Source organism: Copadichromis virginalis, linkage group LG4 (assembly GCF_057382275.1).
Source record: "Copadichromis virginalis isolate Kocher_CV1m ecotype Utaka linkage group LG4, C_Virginalis_male_GT1.1, whole genome shotgun sequence".
Lineage (NCBI taxonomy): Eukaryota > Metazoa > Chordata > Actinopteri > Cichliformes > Cichlidae > Copadichromis > Copadichromis virginalis.
The window spans coordinates 6,876,392-6,896,061 of NC_140621.1; the positions used below are offsets into that span (position 1 = coordinate 6,876,392).

General features: G+C 43.2%; 1 protein-coding gene across 1 annotated transcript; it reads right to left on the reverse strand.

The window, feature by feature from the left end:
* Positions 1-1,533: 1,533 nt before the first annotated feature.
* carm1 (coactivator-associated arginine methyltransferase 1) lies at positions 1,534-19,338 on the reverse strand. Its single transcript, XM_085453307.1, has 16 exons — positions 19,127-19,338; positions 13,075-13,200; positions 10,722-10,828; positions 10,116-10,220; positions 9,884-9,994; positions 9,436-9,613; positions 9,111-9,201; positions 8,231-8,312; positions 7,985-8,070; positions 7,817-7,906; positions 7,583-7,720; positions 5,718-5,807; positions 5,488-5,600; positions 4,228-4,305; positions 3,754-3,822; positions 1,534-3,667 (listed from the first exon to the last, which is right to left on the reverse strand). The coding sequence occupies exons 1-16, from the start codon at positions 19,266-19,268 to the stop codon at positions 3,528-3,530; spliced, it is 1,746 nt and encodes a 581-aa protein (XP_085309433.1). The 5' UTR covers positions 19,269-19,338; the 3' UTR covers positions 1,534-3,527.
* Positions 19,339-19,670: the final 332 nt, after the last annotated feature.

A 19,670-nucleotide genomic window follows, 5' to 3' on the forward strand; every position in this document is an offset into this window, starting at 1 on the left:
GCATTACCTCCTGACCCCTTTTCAAATTAAGTAGCAGTGACATTGCCCGTTTTTAAACAGGGAAATTATGAAGACAGAGCCATATCAGCAATCTTATGGTTGTTCCTGAAAGCAAGCCAGAATATACTATTCTTAAGTCATGATTCTATGATCATTTACTTTTTATATTCTATTCTGTTACCAATTTGCTTTGGATATTAGTCGTTTCCATGCGTTGCTCCATAATAGATGCCTCATGGCGTCATTTAAAGGTTTAAAGGGTGCCTACTGGGACATCAGTGACTAATTACCCATAAAGCAGGAATCACTTAGCAGTCTTAAGCACAGTGGCTTCTTTTAACTGTGTCTGGAGCAGACGAGTCAATGTCAGACAGTGAGAAAGGTGTTATTACTAGTTGGTGAACACAAATGAGAGAACATGACAGTGAGTCTTCCTCATACACTTCCATGGTCAAAGTGGATGCCACTATGACTACACAGAGCAATGAATCCATGACAGAAGAGACACGATGGCTATAGAGCAGCTACAACATGGTAAACATCTGTTGTATCCACAGTCTATTTAACAAATTAAAGTACTACAACACCTGACTCCAGGATGGTTTTGAAACATTTCCACAACATTTAATTTGCGCTTTTTTCCTTGTTTGCTTTTTTTGTGAAATAAAGAAAAAATATATATCAAGAAAACAAAAAAAGTTATTCCTACAAACAGACATTTTTCCCCCCTCAGCACTCCTACTAACTCAAATTCCAATAGTTGTGACACTGGAAGCAATGCATAAATGTGTCAGTCTTTCTTTCCTTGACTGATAAAAAGGGGGTGTGGGCAGGGGTGTGTGTGTTGGGGCAATGATATGTTGGAGGTCATACACATTGAACAGACGAGGAGAGAGGCGTACCGGCCCCTTCTCCCTCGCCTTGTCATTGAAGTCTACTTGTGACAGTCTCACAGTCTCAAAGGGAGGTTGGGAGGAGCGTCAGGCAAAGGAAACAAAGATGTAAACTAGGACGTTGCCGGTCCGGCACAGCTTTTCTTTTCCCGCTAGCCAGCTGGCTGCATCCTGGGTCATTGGTCTTTACTGGTTCATTCTCCAAATCTTCCTCCAACTGCACCAAAGCAATCTGGCTCAACAAATGCCTGACTGGCAAGAAGCTGCTGCAATTTATTCTGATTTTTAAAAAAAAACCTTCTGGGTGCAGAAAACATGAGCAGCAGCAGAAAGTGCATTTCATATTTTAGGCTGACAGGGCTGAAATGTTCTAGCTTCTCTCTGACTGTGCGATCCGTCACCTTCCATGTTGGGTACAAGAAACAATCAAATCTTCCACAAGTCCCTAAAGAGACATGGCAAGCAGCTAGCAGCTATTTGGCAACCACAGACCAACAAAAGCCAAAATTTGGTGGCAGCCAAAAATAACTCTAACAAGAATAAAGCTGACTACTATGACAGGGCCGTAATTACAGATCGATGTGGATGAGTAAGTTTATCATCTCCTGACCATCTATTACTACTACCACCACTGTAAGTGTCGTACAGTTCACGCACTGATCAGAAACCCTTTCATATCGAGCTGGAGCCGTTTACAGTGGTGACAAACATGTTCATCTTGAATGGGAAGAACCCTACAGGATCAAACAGGTCATCAGCTCAAATACAGATTTGCCTTAAAACTCTGATTTAAAAACATGAATTTCAATGTGTGAACTTCATGCTAAATTCAGTTGTATAACACGAAATAAAGACTGGACCAAAAAAAAAAAATCTTCCTGCAACTCCTCTAATGGTGTCTTGTTGAATTTTTGTATTCACTTTGGACGGTGGCAATGCCACAATGAAGACAGAGCTGGAAATGTCCTGTGCAGACACAGCATCCTACTGCTGCTCGTCAAAGCATCCGATTCCTCAAGTTTTATTTTCCTGTGATTTTCCTCAAGATATTAAATCCATCTAAGACACCTACTGTTTTTAGAAGGTGTGAGTCGGTAATCTGAACAGTTCTACTGCTTCTTAATATGAAAAACAGGAAGTAGAATAAAGTGGTATTATGCAAAGATGAGGTAAGTTAGCATCCCAACTTATCCCATCTGCAACACCAATATTTCAGCTACTCATTCTTTCAGAGTCCGTGGGTAAGTAGGACTCTAACCCTAACAGCACGCGCAGCCACACTGAATGGCACACAGGAGCATTTACTGAAAAGCCCCAACCATTCAGTCGCTCTTTTCCATTAACCCGAGGGCATCTTCAAGTTTCCTGTTCAGATATTAACCACAGTGAGTCATCTTATAAGGCCTAGTAACATTTACGCATCACTTATATCATCACACAAGTCTCAGTGTAGTCACATTTACTGATAGAAACACACACGGTTACAACTCTGAACGTCCTAAACAGCAGCGCGTACACAAAAAGGAGACTCGCTTCTGACTGACAACAGCAGAGACCCAAACATTTAGAAATGGGGTCAAATTCCACCAGAATTAGTGCTGGCTACACGTGCGGGCAACGCTGTGTACATATTGTGGATTTGTCTGAATAAGACGCTGAACAACATTAACGGAAAGGTAACCTGTCTGAATTGGAGAATGCCATCATTTTAAAAGACTGGGGATGTCAACAAACAGCAACTTATAGCAGACACTGAGACGCTCCGTTATCATGACTCAGCATGGAAGGTGATAGAGCAACACCAATGCTTCCAAGCAGAACTCTGAGGGTCAGCCTGTCCAAGCCACGAAAAAAACAAAACAACAAAACACAAAAAAAAAATTTCTACTCCTCTGGGTGCCAAGACTTGTAGATGGCTTCAGTTTGTGATCCATCCTCCTCCACCTAAACCCAAACTGCATGAGTAGGAGTAAGCAAGATGCCATTTGTTTAATGATTTGAGGGGGCTGTTTCATTCGGCACAGCTCAGTCTCTGGGGAAGTGTGGAGGGAACATGGCTGGATCCAGTATGAAAATCTAAGGTGGCACCTGTAGAGACGCAGTGATGATGATCATGATAACAGTGTCCTACTGCACAAGTGAAAAGCTTCAGCATCACTGGTGAGGAAGTGTGGAGAACCACGGGAGCGGACCGATGTTGGTATCTGACAACAAGCGGATTCTTGAGGAAAGACAAACACTCGCAGGGTCATGACATCTAAATAATGAGCTATAAAGAGAAAATAAGGGAGGTGGAGGGATTGAAATACATATCGAAGGAGGGTGGAAACCCAGGGAGGTCAGATGATAAACTGCTGTGCATCTCAGATGATACAGTCCCAGTGAGGGAGGGGGAAAAGGAAGGCTTCGGCTTTCGGAAAGACAAGAGTCTGGACGGAAACGAGAGTTTTCAACGGTTCATCTAGCGATGATTCAACAGAGCAGAAAGAGGGTGTCGAACAAAAAGGAATCTCCAGCACAGAGCTGGTTTTGGTATACTGGTTTTGGCTGCAGTTGGTGATCAATCTGGGTTGGGGAGGGGAAGGGGGATTCTTCTCATGCGGGGGCATAGGAGGTCTTTGCGAGGTCTTCGTCTTAACTGCCATAATGCATGGTGTTGCTAGGGATGACCATAGGTGAGGCCATGGAGATGGCAGCGCCCCCCATGGTGAACTGGTTGGTGACAGGATAGTAAGTACCGCTGCTACTGGGGCCGGACTGACCCGTAGTGGCTCCTGAATTGGAAACAAAGCATAACAGTCAACGTTCACACTGAGAAGACTTGGACAGTAAACTTGTGTTTGTGGACCAGTGGGCTTACCCTGGACAATTCCTGTGCTCATGATTGAGCCCATCCTGGAGTGGGTATGATTTACAATCCCTGTGTTCACTGTGACCAATCAGAGATGAAAGCACTGTTAAAACCAAGTAGCATCGGGAGTGACAAACCATTTCACCAGAGCAATAAACGCATGCCACATCAGCTGCTTTACAAAAATCTGCAGTAATTTGGGTCCCATCACAGACTATAAGCTGTATTCTGATGTAAACATCAGAAATATCACTAAAATCAAAAGCTAAACTATAACTGAGTACTTTCAAACGTTTTCAAACTAAAAGCCCTTTGATGTTGCTCAGAGGAGCCGAAACAACAGAGTGGGGTTAAAAAAATAAATTAAAAAAAACAGCATTAAAAGAGTTAAGTGTGATTTGATGAGCTTGAATGTCAGTGTTTTGAGGACTAAAGATGCACTCCAGTAACAGTAAAATGATGATTTTCAGATGAGATTCATACCCAGGGGGATGAGGTTGTTGTGAGACACTGACGGGCCGCTGCCGATGACTGTGCTGAGGTCATAAGCTGCGGGCATCCCTGAAGAAAGAGGCAGCAAAGAAACCCAAAAAACAGCATTTACTATAAACCGTCAAAAAAAAACAAACAAAAAAAACACTCTTTGGGGTTGGTTCCTGAACACATCCAGAGTGGAAGTGATCTTAAAATGTGATGCCGGAGTTGGTAAGCAGTTAGTGATGCACCATGGCAGGAAGTCCTTCTACTGCAGGGCCGCACTGTACATTTGGAAGTTTAACTTTTCAGACAGGATGTTGTTGCTGTTCATTCCTCATAAATATTTTAGAACAAACTGTTTTAAACTAACATTCAACCTTTAAAAACAAACAAACAGTCTATTAGCATATGTTGCTAGTTTAGCTGTAACCTAGCATTTCCTCTTGTATCTGCACAGTTACAGCTGGAAAAGCTGGTGCTGACTACAAGGCGTAACTCTGGACTTCAATCTAGCTCCAGGGCAAAGTGAGTCACACCTGGCTATGTCCATCATTATATACAGTCTTCTTCCCAGGTTCTCAGAAACTTGAGCTAATAAAGCTATAGAATAGATGTGCATGAAATTTCAGGCATGTGTACTATAATAAATTCATGCAGACTGGTTTTTACACTGGCTCATGTTTGAACTGATTTAGTCTTTCCTGTTTCTACATTGGAGTTTTGCTACTAAAGCGGACGTTTGTGGAACCGCTTCACTTACTTCCAAGAAGCCCAGAGAAGAGGACAAATCTGAAGAACCGCTGCAGCTACACTACTATACAGAACAACTTCATCGCTTGACCATCGTGTTTCAGCTGCTGGTCTTCATCGCTGTCATCATGATTAGTGAGCACCATCCAATGCATTTAATTCTCAGTCCTGCTTTGTTCTAACAGGTAACTATATTTGTTGTTCTTTGGTCTCTGTGCGGCAGCACGGTGGTCTTTCTGTTTGCAGTTTGTTCTCCCCGTGTTCGCGTGGTTTCTCTCTGGCTTCCTCCCACAGTCCAAAGATATGCAGTTAATGGGGTTAGGTTAATTGGCCTAAATTGCCCAGGTGTGCCTGTGAGTGCGAGTGATTGTCTGTCTCTCTGTATTAGCCCTGCGACAGACTACCTGTCCAGGGTGTACTCTGCCTCTGCTCTAAGACAGCTGGGATATGGAGAATGGACATACCACGCCATGTCTGAAGTATTTACTTAATCTAGCAGTGTCTGAGTGTGTTCACCTGATACAGCCATCCCCTGACTCATGTTGTAGGCTGCCCCTGTGTTCCACATGTTCTCAGACGGGGAGGTGTAGTGTGAGCCAGGAGGGGGGTTGGGGGTAGTGCCTGTGTACCTGCACATAGATAAAAATAGATATAAGAAGTTAGAGAAGACTGTTCACCGACACCAGACACTGTGTCAATAGTGCAAAGCAGATTGGCTGTGTTTGCTGTGGTCAGGATAAACTCACCTGAAAAAGGGGTTCTTCAAGTCCAGGAGGTTGCTGGACTTTGATCCTGTCTGGTCCACCTGGGCAACAATACTGATGTCGTAGCTTTGTCTGTTAAGAAGTAAATATTGAGACTAATTATCATCAGAATAACATGATTAGCATGCAAGCAAGGTTCCTGGAGTGGCCACTTAAGGCACGCTCCCATGTTGATGCCCAACTTCAGCTAGGAAATGAACAGGGGCCCGTTCTTCGTACGTCGCTTACTACATCCAAGATCACATGACACATCCAAGATCAAATCATCGCGCTAACCGTGAGCTCGCTAATCCGGTTCCCCGAACACACCTGCTGTTGACGATTACTACAGCTGGACGCAGTAATGTGACATCACTGGGTGTCGTAAAAGGGGCTACGCATCGATAGTAGAAACATTGATCGGCAACCCGCTGATTGGTCGGCGAAAATGTCCAAGGGGCGTGCTCGGTATTTTCCGGCAGCAGAGCAAGAACTCATGAGTGAGGGATTTCAGGAGTTTCAGAGTTTAATTAAAACGCAAGAGAACACTGCAAAGGCTGCAAAAGCAAGGAGAGAGGGCTGGCAGAAAGTTGCTGACAAATCAAACTCGTAGGTAATTTAATAATAATAATAATAATAATGGATTGGGTTTATATAGCGCTTTCCAAGGCACCCAAAGCGCTTTACGATACCACTATTCATTCACTCCCACATTCACACACTGGTGGAGGCAGCTACGGTTGTAGCCAGGCTGCCATATCGCGCCATCGGCCCCTCTGGCCAACACCAGTAGGCGGTAGGGTAGATCTATCATATGACACTATATTGTCCAATATCATATGGCATTATATTATATTATAATATGTTATATTATATCCCCTTTCACATTAGAGCCACAACAGGACCCACAAGAACATGGGAACAAGTAAAAGTGGAATACAGGAGTATTCTACAGAATGGTAATATTTATCTCTTAGATTGCTTTTCGTCTCTTGGCAAGGTAATACTGGCCTGTAATACTCTGTTAGTTTGTTCATAACAGCAACCAAGAAAAGGGCAGAGGAAAAAAAGACAGGTGGTGGTCCTGCACCCCCTCGTCAACAAGTTGGTTAAGTAAATAATACCCTCACGGGAATATCGATATCTCTCTATGAGCACACTGTCGCGCTGAGCTAAAGGATCCTGTCTATCCCGCAATATACGCTGAATTCTGAGGACTCTCCTTATCAATCTTGCACCTTCCGCAATGGGTTGGTCGCGTATACGGACAGGACATGGCTGCGACAGGCTTCCCAAATCCACCTTCGCTTTTATAGCCGTGGTCTCTCATCTTGATTACACGAAGTAATTTACAATTACTACTCTGAAATATGAATTACATCTGTAATAATCACATACATGTAATAGAATGTTAATAGTACATTTCCCTTTTTTAGGAAATGACCTGTATGTATCTGTGTGACATCAATAAAAGGATCAAGTGCTGCATTATCTTTAGTTACATTGATAATATTTATTTATGGTGAAACAGTGGAAAAATATCGCTGTTGCTTTCGTATAAATGAAGCGGACATACCTGCGTGGCCGCGATCTAATCCTGTTTACATAAAGTAAACCTGCTCCCGAGCAGGTTTACGCTTACGGCTCTGTTGCTATGACAGCAAGTCCCGGATGAGCTTCGGGGAACCGACTGATCCAGGATCACGCAAAATCGTCAACAATCTAATCCGGCTAACCTACTTAGCGAGGTACGAAGAACGGGCCCCAGGTTTCCAAAACACGACAACAGGGTTTGCTGTGACGTCAAAGCTTATGCTACAGATTTGGGTGAATGAAACTGTAGTTTTCTTGCATTAATTCTAACATACCTCTTGTTGGCCACCAGCAGCGCAGTGCCGGACAAAGTGTCCCCAGCCTTGGTGAAAAGAGGAGACTGCAGGAGACAGCGCACCTGGTACCAGTGAGTGAGAGGCTCTGTGGGTGCTGTGGATAGCCACACTGTCATCCTACAGGAACACAAATAGATTGATGTTTAAGGACAAATCTGGCGCACGTCAAAACTTCTTTAGCTTCAACACACTCACGCAGACTTCCTGACTTACACTGATCCAATAAAAGCCACGTCAAACCAGAAAGCCAGGCCGTGCACCAGGCCCGAATGCATCATGTGGAACTTAAAGGGAATCTCTATCCTGAAAGCAAAACCATTTATCATTTATTAGTAGACACTCCTAAAGTAATCACAGACACACATTAAACTGGACACACACCTGTAAAGATCCTCTTCTTTGGCCTCCAGGAAGTTGACTGTGTATTTGACTGACTTGGCCATCAGAATACGGATATCAAACGTGTCCTGTGGGGGGAAAGAAATCTGCTTTCACACAACTCTAATTTCTACAAAACACTGCGCCCACAAAAAGCCAATTAAGAAGTCAATATTACCGTCAGATCGCTTTGCTCGTTTGTTCAATTCTGATCTTAAAATCCTGCACATGCATGCATGCATTACTTACCACAATTGGCTGGCGGAAATACTCGTCCACTGCTGCCCCCCGCAGGGCAGAGAGGTCTACACCGTGGAAGGAGGGCTGGTACCTGAGGGGACAGGAAGAAGTGTAGATTCCCACTTTTAGATTGCTTGATTCCTGCCTCAGCAATAAAAATGGCTCACCAACACACTTGACCCTGCAGGAGTCTTAGTGTATTTTAAAATGAAGCTGAATTCTGAGTCATAAAAAGCACACGCACCAATGCACATGCCAATGAATGTAAGTAAACAAGAGCAATAAAAATCAAATCATTAGCTCATTTTGGGCAGCGAGTACTCCTGCAAGCCCAACATGACATCATCATTTAAAAAACAAAATCAACAACAAAAACCAAGTACATTTTGTATTTAGGGACACACCTCTCCAAGGATCTACTGCTTCTTAAACAGCCGAAACCGGTTTGACGTCAACTCGACAACATTAGCATCGACTCTGATTGCGTCCTACACTCACTCGTGCCTACTGTTATCACGCTAGTTTGCATGACTCATACCTCTGAGTGCGATAAACACCTTTGCACGCTGCTGAAGCACCAACTCCCTCGCTGATGCAAACGGTCAAACTAGCCCCGAAAAGATTAAGATTTCGAACGTAATGACCAACATTTTGAACAATACTCCGCTCTCATAACAGAAACAAATGAATAGTTAAACTGCCAGCAGAGAAGAAAGAAGAAAACTGCCTTTACTTGGAGCTCAGATGCATGAAGGAGTTTCTCAATTTGATAAGGCATTAAAAAGACATTCATGCATAGAAAAGCTTTCTAACCAAATGAATCCGATGAAGAAAACAATGACGCTGACCCAGAGAACCTCCTTCGTTCCCTCCCTCGTTCTGTTCTTACCAGAAGTTGGCTTTGGTGAACTGCTCCATGTACAGCTGCTCATCTGTGAAGGGGGCCAGGTGGACATCTCCAATAGTGGGGAACATTTTACCTGAAACACCCGCACCGATGAAGACAGTAAGCAAAACTCGTGTTCACGTATCTTCCACCACAGTGCAAGATTCTTCTAAACTGACATCAAATGATTTGGAACACCAAAGCCTGTGGATATCTGACAACATGCAGAACTCGCCAGAAGCAGCTACTGTCACTAATCTGTGGCTGTCTGCAGTCTCAGCCTCCATTCTAACATTTCAAGTACATCTCTTGTTCTTCCAAGACTCACCATTAGGTTTGAGGAACTTCTTAGCATGCAGGTAGCTCTCCAGCATGCGCTCATTGAACAGCATGTAACCCATGGGCTCTGAAATGATGATGTCAACTTGCTCCGGCAGCGTCACCTCCTCTACTTTGCCCGGAATGACGGCCACACGCTCCCCCAGACGGTTGCTGTTCACCAGCACCTGCAGCACAACACAACAAACACATCATCATTCAAAAAGCTGGATTTAGCTTGTCTGATCTAAAGTTAATGTGGACTGTCCAGACAGCCAGAGCTCACAGCTGTTACATTTTCAGCAACAGCGAGATTCCCACAGCTCAAACAACATCACCTGAATTTAAAACATTTAGTATAGTGTTTAGAATGGATCGTAAACAGTGAGAGGCTGTGCATCCAGTGAAAGCATAATCAGAGGTAGGTCACTGATCTCAGCATGAATCTGTGTGTGTACCTCGGCGTGCTGTGCCATGGTGCTGGCCTCTACAGCGTACACCTTCCTAGCTCCAGCTTGAGCTGCAAAGAAAGAGAGGATTCCCGAGCCACAACCCACATCCAGCACCACCTGGAGAAAAGACAGCACACAGTCACAGCTGCAGGACAACACTTTAGTCTGTACTTAATGTAAACCAGCTGTTTTCAAATATCTGTCAGCCTTATCAAATAGCACATATTCAGCTCGCTACCTTGTCCTTAAAGTCAGTGTGGTTCTGGAGAATAGCCCGCTGGTAAGTCCCTGTCCGAACATAGTCCTGCATCATGTTCTGTTGCTGGGAGAGGTAGCCATAAAACTGCAGAAACACAAACACAAGCACGCTCATGAGTTTGGACTTTTGGCACTTTGACTTGAGCTCAATTTGCAGTTTTAAAAAAAGAGAAACAAAGTTAATCTTCTTTAAGTTTCTTAAAAAAAAGATAAGTAAATAAAAGGACCAGCTCAGACATAAAGCACCCAAGTTTGTGCTGGGATCTGTAAACAACCAAACCAAGCGGCTTCTCAACAGATGGATGCTTGCAGGTAGAAGTGCTACAGAGCCCTTTTAACTCCTCCTGGAGCTGACTTGCAGCTACTTTTAAACACAAAGTAGTTCAGATGGTGCCCAAAAAAACAGAAGCAGGCTTCATTCTGACTGAATATTCCTGTAATGAGCAGTCTATAAATACTCAGCCAAGAACAAAGTAAGCGTCATTACTGCAGTGTGTTTAAAAGGAAATGTGGATTCAAATTAGTCAGGAGATAATTCAAGAGTCCCAAAATTATGTGAGAGTGTGTGAGAGTGTGTGACAGTCACCTGGAAATACTGTACAGCAGAGGACTCCTCTGTTCTTTCACTGAAGACAGATTGCTCTCCAAGATGCCCACGACAGTTCTTCAGCACGTTATAAAAAGACTGAAAGTCTGAAGCGAAGCACAAACACACCGTAAGTTGGTTTTGTTGAGCTACACTGCAGTTTAATCCTTTTTCTCTTCCTGTGCTGTCAGCTGTAAACAGTTTGGTTTTCTGTCCTCTCGTGCTGGGAAACAATATTAAATCATGTGCAACAACTGCAGCTTAGGTGTAACAAATACAAGATTAAATAATTAAGTAATTCAATATCACAGTTTTAAGATTTAAGTTCGCATTTCACAAGCATAGATCATTTTTTTAAACTGCCATGTCCCACATACCTTGGTGTGTGTCTGCATTAATCATGAGTGGGTCTACCTCCCCCTCAGTGCACACAGTATTAGCATTTTTAACACATATCATGGAAAATGCACCAATACTGATGCATCCAACAATCACAACATTTCCTTCTTTTTCTGCTTCATTTGTGCATTTAGACGACTTTTTGTCCAAGGTGAACACAGAAATCTCAATTAATGGCGCGCCTTGAGGCAGCTGTTGTGATTTGGCGCTATATAAATAAAATTGAATTAAATCTCAATTTATTCCCAAATAAAATAAAATTAATAAATAAACAAAAAGCACTTCATTTTTTCAGCATCTGTCAGCTTGATGGCAGTGGCTGCTATTTTTCCAATGTCATCAGATTTGTGGCAGTAGTGAGAAGGGGCATATGCACAGGCACACGTGAGCATGTGTGCGTCCAAACGGAGGTATAGAAATACATTAAATATAATCTTTGCCAACAGCACCCCGTTCATCTGAACATGTATCTGTCAGAGTATAGCCAATCACAAGCACAGATGAGTGTACTGCCTGTGGGAAAAATGTGAAGCTGTTAAATCCATAAAGCAGGTTGAAAGTAACAGCTGCTGACAACGCAGCCCTGTGTGAGTGTGTGCGTGTACATGTTTAGACAGCTTAGTGAGGACAGAAAATGGGCGTGCAGCTATATTAGTGGGGACCAACAGTCACTTATGGGGACAAACTGCCCTTCCCTGTGAGTTTGAAAACATTTTTGAGGCTCAAAATGTGGTTTTAGTGTCAGGGTTACAGTTAGGTTATGGTTACGTTTAGGCTGAGGGTTAGGACTAGGCATTCATTTTCATGGTTGGGGTTAAAGTAAGCAGCTAGGGAAAGCATGATGTCAATGAGATGTCCTCACTGAGATATAAAAACATGTATGTGTGTGTGTCTATAGTAGTATTATAAAAATGTGTGTTTTAAGCGTTTGACTAAGACTGATAAAGACCTCCAATATCAACAAAGATTAGCCTGTTTGAAGCGTGGAAAGAAACCTGGCAAAAATACTGACTAATTAAGTTAACTTGATATGAATATCGCAACGAATGAAATGTGGGACAATCGGATCTGATGAGTATTTCATTAAAAGGCATCTTTAGTTTTTATTCTTTCAGTTGCAGACTGGGGGGTGTTTAAGGGTTTGAGTAACAAATAAAAATAAAGAGAATCCAAACCAAGGCTTTGTCTACGTACACATCTGACATGAGGTCAGCAAGGACAGTATAGTTGTCCTGCTTTAGGATCATATATTAATGTTTACAGAAAAATATACTTGTTGTAAAACTGTTTGCAGAAAAAATAATAAAACAGGGAATAAATTTGGGTGTAAGAATCTACACTTATGCTCATCAGAGAAACAGACACTCTCCTACACTCCCTGCAGAGGTCTGAGGAGCTTTCCAGGAATGGTGACACAATTTTCATTTAACAGATAAACAAACACTATTTTAACTAATAACACTCAAATGACTGCACTGTTCCTGAACACACCGTTGACTCAGTGCAAACTGTAAACAGTGTCCTGCAGGTGATAAAAGCAGGCTGTCATGAGATGAGTATTTGACTTTGTTGTTAACAAGCTGCACCACACCCCAGAAACAGCTCACCATCATCAGCTCCATAAAACTCCAGACACAAAAAACCCTTTCAGAGAGTTGACATATTCTTGGCTCCAAACTTGTATAAAATGCAACGTGTAACAGTCTTACTGTGGTGGGGTGAACGGTGCTTATATTGCACGTTTCTACTCTACTACAAGCTTCATTCACTTACTCACACTCACACACTTTTTTTTCCTATTACTAAGCATTGCAGTGAGGACAGCTCAGGGTTCAGTATTGTGCCCGAGGACATTTTCACATGCCAACTGGAGCAGCCTGGGATCAACCTACCAACTTTCCAACTGGTAGACAACCCGCTGTACCTCCTGAGCCACAGCTGCCTGTGTGTTTACCTGTAGGTGAGGAGAACTGCAGCAGCACACTGTTACAGCCCAATGTGATGATGAATGACTGCTTCCCCACGCGACTGCACTCGGTCTCCCTGGAAACCGAACATTTGAACACGCTCGCCTCGTCTCCTAGAAAGAAAGGGAGAGAGAACAGAAAGAGTTTATACTTATCTTTACCAAAATATAAACAAGCAGCGAGGTGATGCTGCTTAAACTCTGCTGGTGGTTAAAAGCAGCGAGGGCTGAGATCACAGCATGTGAGTGCCAGAGTGCTGAAGGAGGGTAGCAGAAGAAAGCACAATGACCACAGCTGATATCCCAAATGTCTCATGTTATTAATGACCAGGAGGCCTGTACCACATATCATCTGGGATAATACCAATGTAGATTTTTACGCTGTATAAATAAGTCCGATATGATTGCTATAACAATGGCATATATTTATGTTCCCTAGTGTGGCAATCACAGGCACGTCTGAGAGCAAGAGACACATGTCAGTCTCTGACAACTTAGGAAGGTTATGAAGGAGGAGATGCTAGTAGTTGGATACGTGCCACCTAAATGTAAACAATGACTCCACCAAGTGTCTATGACATTTGTATACACCACATAAAAACAATCACAACAATAAGACAATATGTAGCACAATATGCATCTCAGGGATGATTTCGGGGACACCAATTTGTCAACCTGTGCGCAGCTCATGTTCACAAATTTGAAATAAAGGATTGTTCATCAAAAACAGGTCCAAACTAACGGGGACAATAGTCATTGTGGTGTTTAGGACAAGATTTGCTCTCTTACACCATTTAATGAAAGATTCAGGAACTGGACAGTGCTCATCCTCTCTATCGTATAAGAAGCCCACTAAAGCCAATCGAGAGGGCAGCAAAAATTCTCCTGCCACAGCTGATGAAAAGTCAACAAAGAAATAAATAAATCTTAGCACGACTCCTGATGAGTATGTACTACATGCAGCAAAGTTAATATAGCATCTTCCACCCCATGCTGTGTCACTGCTATTGCACTATAATGCTGGTGTTGGCACCTTGTCTCAGTAGGTTCACACTTAAAATGATTGGAAAAGGAGGATAGAAGAGACCTGGACACAGTGCAGTCTTAGTTTCCTTAGTCCGGCTCAAACAGGCTGCAAGAAGATCTCTGCAAGAGCTGAAATTTACTGATTTGCGTATATTTGTATGTGTACACAAAACAACCGGAACACAAGTCGGAACTACCTTGTTGACATCATTGTTAAAATGCAACGTTTTACCTGTATCCAACTGCTGGGTCTAAACTCAGACCCCGCTGTATCCAGGACTTATTCCCGTGAAAGAAAAACAAGGCAACAGCGATCGATCGTTTCACTTGCAAGGGAGGCCTCGTTGATGTCTACCACGAAATGCCCCCAAATCCGGCCTCCTCTCGCTGCCTTTTATTGAGAAACAGTTCACACAAAACACATCACAGCAAAGCAACGCCCACATGGTTCTAAGACAAGGCATTGTATGTATATGTGTGAACTTCTGTAAGAGAGTGTGTGTGTGTGTGTGTGTGTGTGTGTGTGTGTGTGTGTGTGTGTGTGTGTGTGTGTGTGTGAGAGACCTCCTGCTGACCAAAGGGTCATAAAAGCACAAGAAACAAATCTTCCAGACAGGGTGTATCTGCAATAAGACACTACAGCCCCCCACCCAGAACCTCGAGAATCTGGGAAGGGGGACAGTGGAATTCCTTTCATCAGAGTTGGCAAGCATAAAAAATGACAACATTTAACAATTCACTCTAACACCAACACTTTATTGACAATGTCTAAAGAGACTAGAAAAAAAACAAAACTGAGACTAGCTCTCCTGGTTGCGTGTAGCCATCTGTGGGCTGATAAGGGAGGAAGTGTGAGCTTGAGCTGCCTTTGGTTTTGTTAACGTTATAGAGCTCTCAGGATGTGCTCCTAGATGCACAGGTTAAATTAACTGGTGCATCCTAAGAACACCCAATGATTTCTATTAAGAAATTCCTTCTGAGCTTTTGTTTCAGTTGTCAAAAAGTTGATTTTACTTACTCTTTACCACTGAGGTCAAAGTGGACGATAAAGGTGTTTCTAGAATATTGCTTTCTTGTTGCTGGGCTGGCATTCTGCCTCAGTCCATTTATAGTCTGTCTTTAGAGTTTATCAGGACTAAAAGTGTCTGATAAAGGTGTGAAGACTCCTGTAATGTGTTTACTGTTACAGAGGAAATACACGACCAAGACAAAAAGCTATTTTAAAAATCAGAACATACTCCATCAATATAGCAACATAATACGCTCATACTCTACTATAACTGACTAAAGTTCATTATGACCATTTTTCATTTCATTTATTTCATACTGAGAGCGCTTAGTCTTTTATTTTAGCCTCAGGGTACAGTCAGCCTGCACCCTCATGGGCCTCGAGTCAAAACATCAGACTGGAAGAGCCCAATACATTTCTTTCAGTTTCTCAGTCGTCTATCCTGTCAGGTAACTGAGCAGAACGAAAAGCAACTGCTTTGCTATGAAACAGTGGTTTAGTGCAATGGCATATTTTGCTCTTTGCAAGAATGAACGATTGCATGCTGACAACAGCAGAAAGGATACCAGGACACCGAAGCATAAACTTCTATTTTCTGAGGTTTCACATTCACATTTCATTATGAAAAACAGGCCATGTAATAAAAGTCAGGAGGAAGGAAAAAACTGTATAGGGAAGTTCCACAGAATCGTTTCTGTAAAAGTGCCCAATGCAAATATTCCTCCAGGGCCAAACAGCAGGCCCAGTGTGAACTCATAAAGCAGGCGGAGCTAATCCAGCATCTATTAAAGGATTGAGACCGACACTTCAGATTTAGAGACATGCATCTTCTGGGAGAAAAGCCAGCCAAGCATGTCGGTGAGTTCTCTTCTCAACCACTTAGACTACAAAACAAATGATAAGATACCTTTTTAAAAATGTGAGAAATTACCCGTCTCAGTACAAAGACAGATGATCCAGGCAGTCCACTGACCAACTGTAGGGGATCAATGGATCACACAGTTCCTATATTGTGAACAAAAGTGTCGATTCTGATCATTTTTGAAATGTCACACATTCAGTCACCTGAAATTGAGGTGACGCAGTGCACTTGTGATGTCATTAAGGCTTTTTTTTTTTACGAGCTGGCTTCTGCTAGCCATGACCTACATCTTTACGATCCGTGCAACTTCCCATTAAATGACAACATAAGATAGCAAAGCCCATTTTCTACTAGTACCTACTCAACTACTGTCATTTTCTAGTACCACCTAATGAGTTTGGGGTCACACAGCAACATGACTGAAATTCCTGTGAAATCATTTGCATGTAACACAAACAAAGCAACAATGGACCACACCAAGGCGATGGTACACCTGCTGCTCAGTCTATGGCTTTGTGTCAGACCACAGTGTTGGTTGTTGTCCAGCCGTTTCCCTCATTGCCAGGTTTCAAAAATGGCGGTTTGATTTTTGTGAAGGAGTCACTCTCATGATGCCATTGACTGGCCAATCGGTTGACCCCGGCCGTGCAGGTAGTTGAAAGACAAAAAAAAGCAACTGCTACCCAATGCAAAAGTCGAGCCATGTAGGTACTAGTAGGAACAGCAATTTCAATAAGGCGGCCTCTGTTACATAAACATATGAAGGAGCTCAAGTTCTATAACTTTCACACCGTCCTGCTAACATTTCTCCACTGTTACCTTCATCAATTCAGTGAAAGAAATGAGCCTTCTGTTCTGACAATATCTGGAACTCGCACAAAATGATTGTGCGCAGCTGTCGTCTGTGAGCAGAATTAACGTTGCTTAGTTTTCACTAAGCTGCTTCCTCTCTAGGTCTCCTCTTACTGCCTCACCCACAGTGAGCCTGCACCTGCTCAGCTGTGATGAGTGTGATGATTGTTTATGGGGCTTTACGTCATGGATACACGAACCTGACTGGACAGGAAATGACAATACACAATATGCACATCACTGCATGGTCAGCCAGTCAGACTGCACATCCAGTGTCTATATCTATCTATCTATATTTTTTTTTTCATCTATATGGACTTTCAGACTAGCATGAAAGTTAAAGGTTTCTAATTATGACATTTTAAATATATCATTTGAGACAGCAGTCTAAAAAAGTGCAATATTCTTATGTATTTCAGTAAAGCATGAACACTGGACACAGACCTCCCCTCTAAAACATCTTACAGGGATTGTAAGGCTTACTGCAGCACAAGAGACACTTCACTAACAAGTCCTCTGAAAAGTCTTTGGTTGTTCCCCTGTAATGGTGCATTCATGTGGTGCTAAAATTACAGGGAAAAATCTGCTTCACATCTCCAAAAACTGGCATGAATTCCTACCTAAGTCCAAAAAAAAAAAAAACCCATCTTGGAAAGATTGTTGGAGTTTTGGTACAGGAGCTCCCGAGCTGTCACACACAAAGAGACGACAGATGTTTTATTAATGGTGCTAATGTGTGTATCAAATGACATTTTTATAACAATTAAGTGGTTATATTTCATTAGGCTTTTTCCATTATTTACTAATATTTAATATTTCCACATAGTGACCTGAATTTGTTATACGAGTTTGTTTTTGTAACGCTTTCCAAGTCAAAGACAAATCAAGTGCTTTTTACATTTAAACTTAAATCACGTGAACCCAGCAAAGAGGGCAGAAGACTTCACCATACAGGAAATCCAAGCATCGGAGGAGCACATGAGTGCAGGGTCTCCAGCAGAGACGAGCCTGCTGGAGAGGATTGGTAAAGCGCCCTTCTTTCCAACCAAACCCCCAGATGTCGTTCTTTCAAAGCTGGTAGACTTCAGACCTGGCCCATTAGTAATGTAAGTGACATCACTTGTGGAAATTTACTAGACTACACACAGCTCCGGAAAGGTCTGCGTTACCCACACAGCAATACTGCCCCACAATTTGAAACAGACTGTGTGTAAAATCAATGACATAAGTTATTTGCGGCAAACCTCGTTAGTTTGTATAACTTGTGTTCTCTGAAAATCATTTTTAGAAGAAAGCTCTACGGTCTGATATTATACACTGAAACCTGGGCGCAGAGTTGTGCTTCTCTTGAACTTGAGCGTGTGAAGCAGAAGGCGAGTCCAGCGCGGCCGTTTCTTTTCAGCGGGACATCCCATTCAACAGAAAAGCCGCGGAGGAGCGGAGCGGCTCTGCTGCTGCCTCCACACGGGAGGGAAGGAGGCGGCGGGACCCGGCTATTGTTCCAGCGAGAACAAAGATAAACGCATAAGTAATGAGGGCCCGGTTTCGTCTTGGCACCTTAAACATTACGAACTTATACCAGCACACAGAGTGCAAGTTTTACAAGGGAACGTGCTGATGGCTAAAATAAAGAGCAGCGATGACGGCGAGTCGTCCCAAGGATTACAACACATCGGAGCGGGTCAGGAGTGATGCCCTCTGCTCTGGGCTCCAAAACAATCGGGAAGGCTAGTCCACGAGCTAAACACTCGAACCCGTCCGTCGGGTGTCTCTAGACAACACAAAGTCTATTCGTTTACATATTAATATATTGAACATATTTGTGAGACAAAATACACGTTGGTGAGATAGGAGGGGGAAAACAGGGAGAAAACACAAAAAGCAAATGTGCGGGACGTTGGCGCATCACCGCTGAGGCCAGGCTAGTGGCATTGTTTAACTAGCATTAAAGTACACATTACTTAGCTACCCTGCTTACTGATGCGCTTAAGCTACGTTGCATGTGTTACGTTATACGTTTCCCGTGGTCTTCAAAGCACTGAACTCGTGCGAATGGCGAGAGCTTAAAGTTAGCAACATTAAAACACCTACGGGACGGTGATAAAACGGGGTTTTAAGAGCTTCCTCGTGACAAGCAGAAGGTGGCGACGTGGTCTCTCAAGATGCGTTAGCTTCTCGGCTACTAACGCTGGCAGTTTAGCCTGTAAGCATTAACGCTGCAATAGCATTAGCGGCGCGGCAGTTGAGTCAGGCCGACCATCTGCGGCAACTGCGGAAAAGGGTCAACTCACCATTGGAGAGATTGAGGAGGGCAGCATCTTGTGATGTCTTCACTTCTAACCGCAGCGGCTGCTGCTCTGAGTGCCGCTGTATATCTCCATTCGCGTCTCCAATGGAGAGAAGCCGCACGCCACGGAATACCGAGACCGCCATCTTCGCTCTGGAAGTAGAGACAGATCTGTGGCGCTCACATCCAACCAAGCACTGCTCTCTGCTGGAGGCACACTGGGCACCAACGCGATAAGCCTTTGCAACAGTGCCACCTGGCGGCTAGAAATGGGCATTGCGTAAACACCATCGCGCAATACGGCATGTGAAATCAAATTTTATCATGGAGATTAAAATATATCTATTATTGACGATTTAAAAAAAAAAAACAAACCTTAAAAACCAAACGAAAACTGTACTTCTGCCCGACACCCACAGCTGGCTATTTGTTTTTAGGGTCTCTTTATCGCCATGTTACACAAGAGCAAACACGGTATCTCACCCCCCCTAACCACCATCGTCACCACCTGCACCCCCTCTCACTCACACACAGACACACGCCGTAAT

What these genes read in the sequence shown, in the direction of transcription:
- carm1 (XM_085453307.1), bottom strand. Translation starts at nt 19,268, where the DNA reads ATGGCGGTCTCGGTATTCCGTGGCGTGCGGCTTCTCTCCATTGGAGAC. An exon ending in ACACTGACTTTAAGGACAAG is followed by an intron (nt 9,995 to 10,115) that starts GTAGCGAGCTGA and finishes TCTTTTCTCCAG; the next exon opens with GTGGTGCTGGATGTGGGTTG. An exon ending in ATTTCCGCCAGCCAATTGTG is followed by an intron (nt 8,071 to 8,230) that starts GTAAGTAATGCA and finishes TTCCCCCCACAG; the next exon opens with GACACGTTTGATATCCGTAT.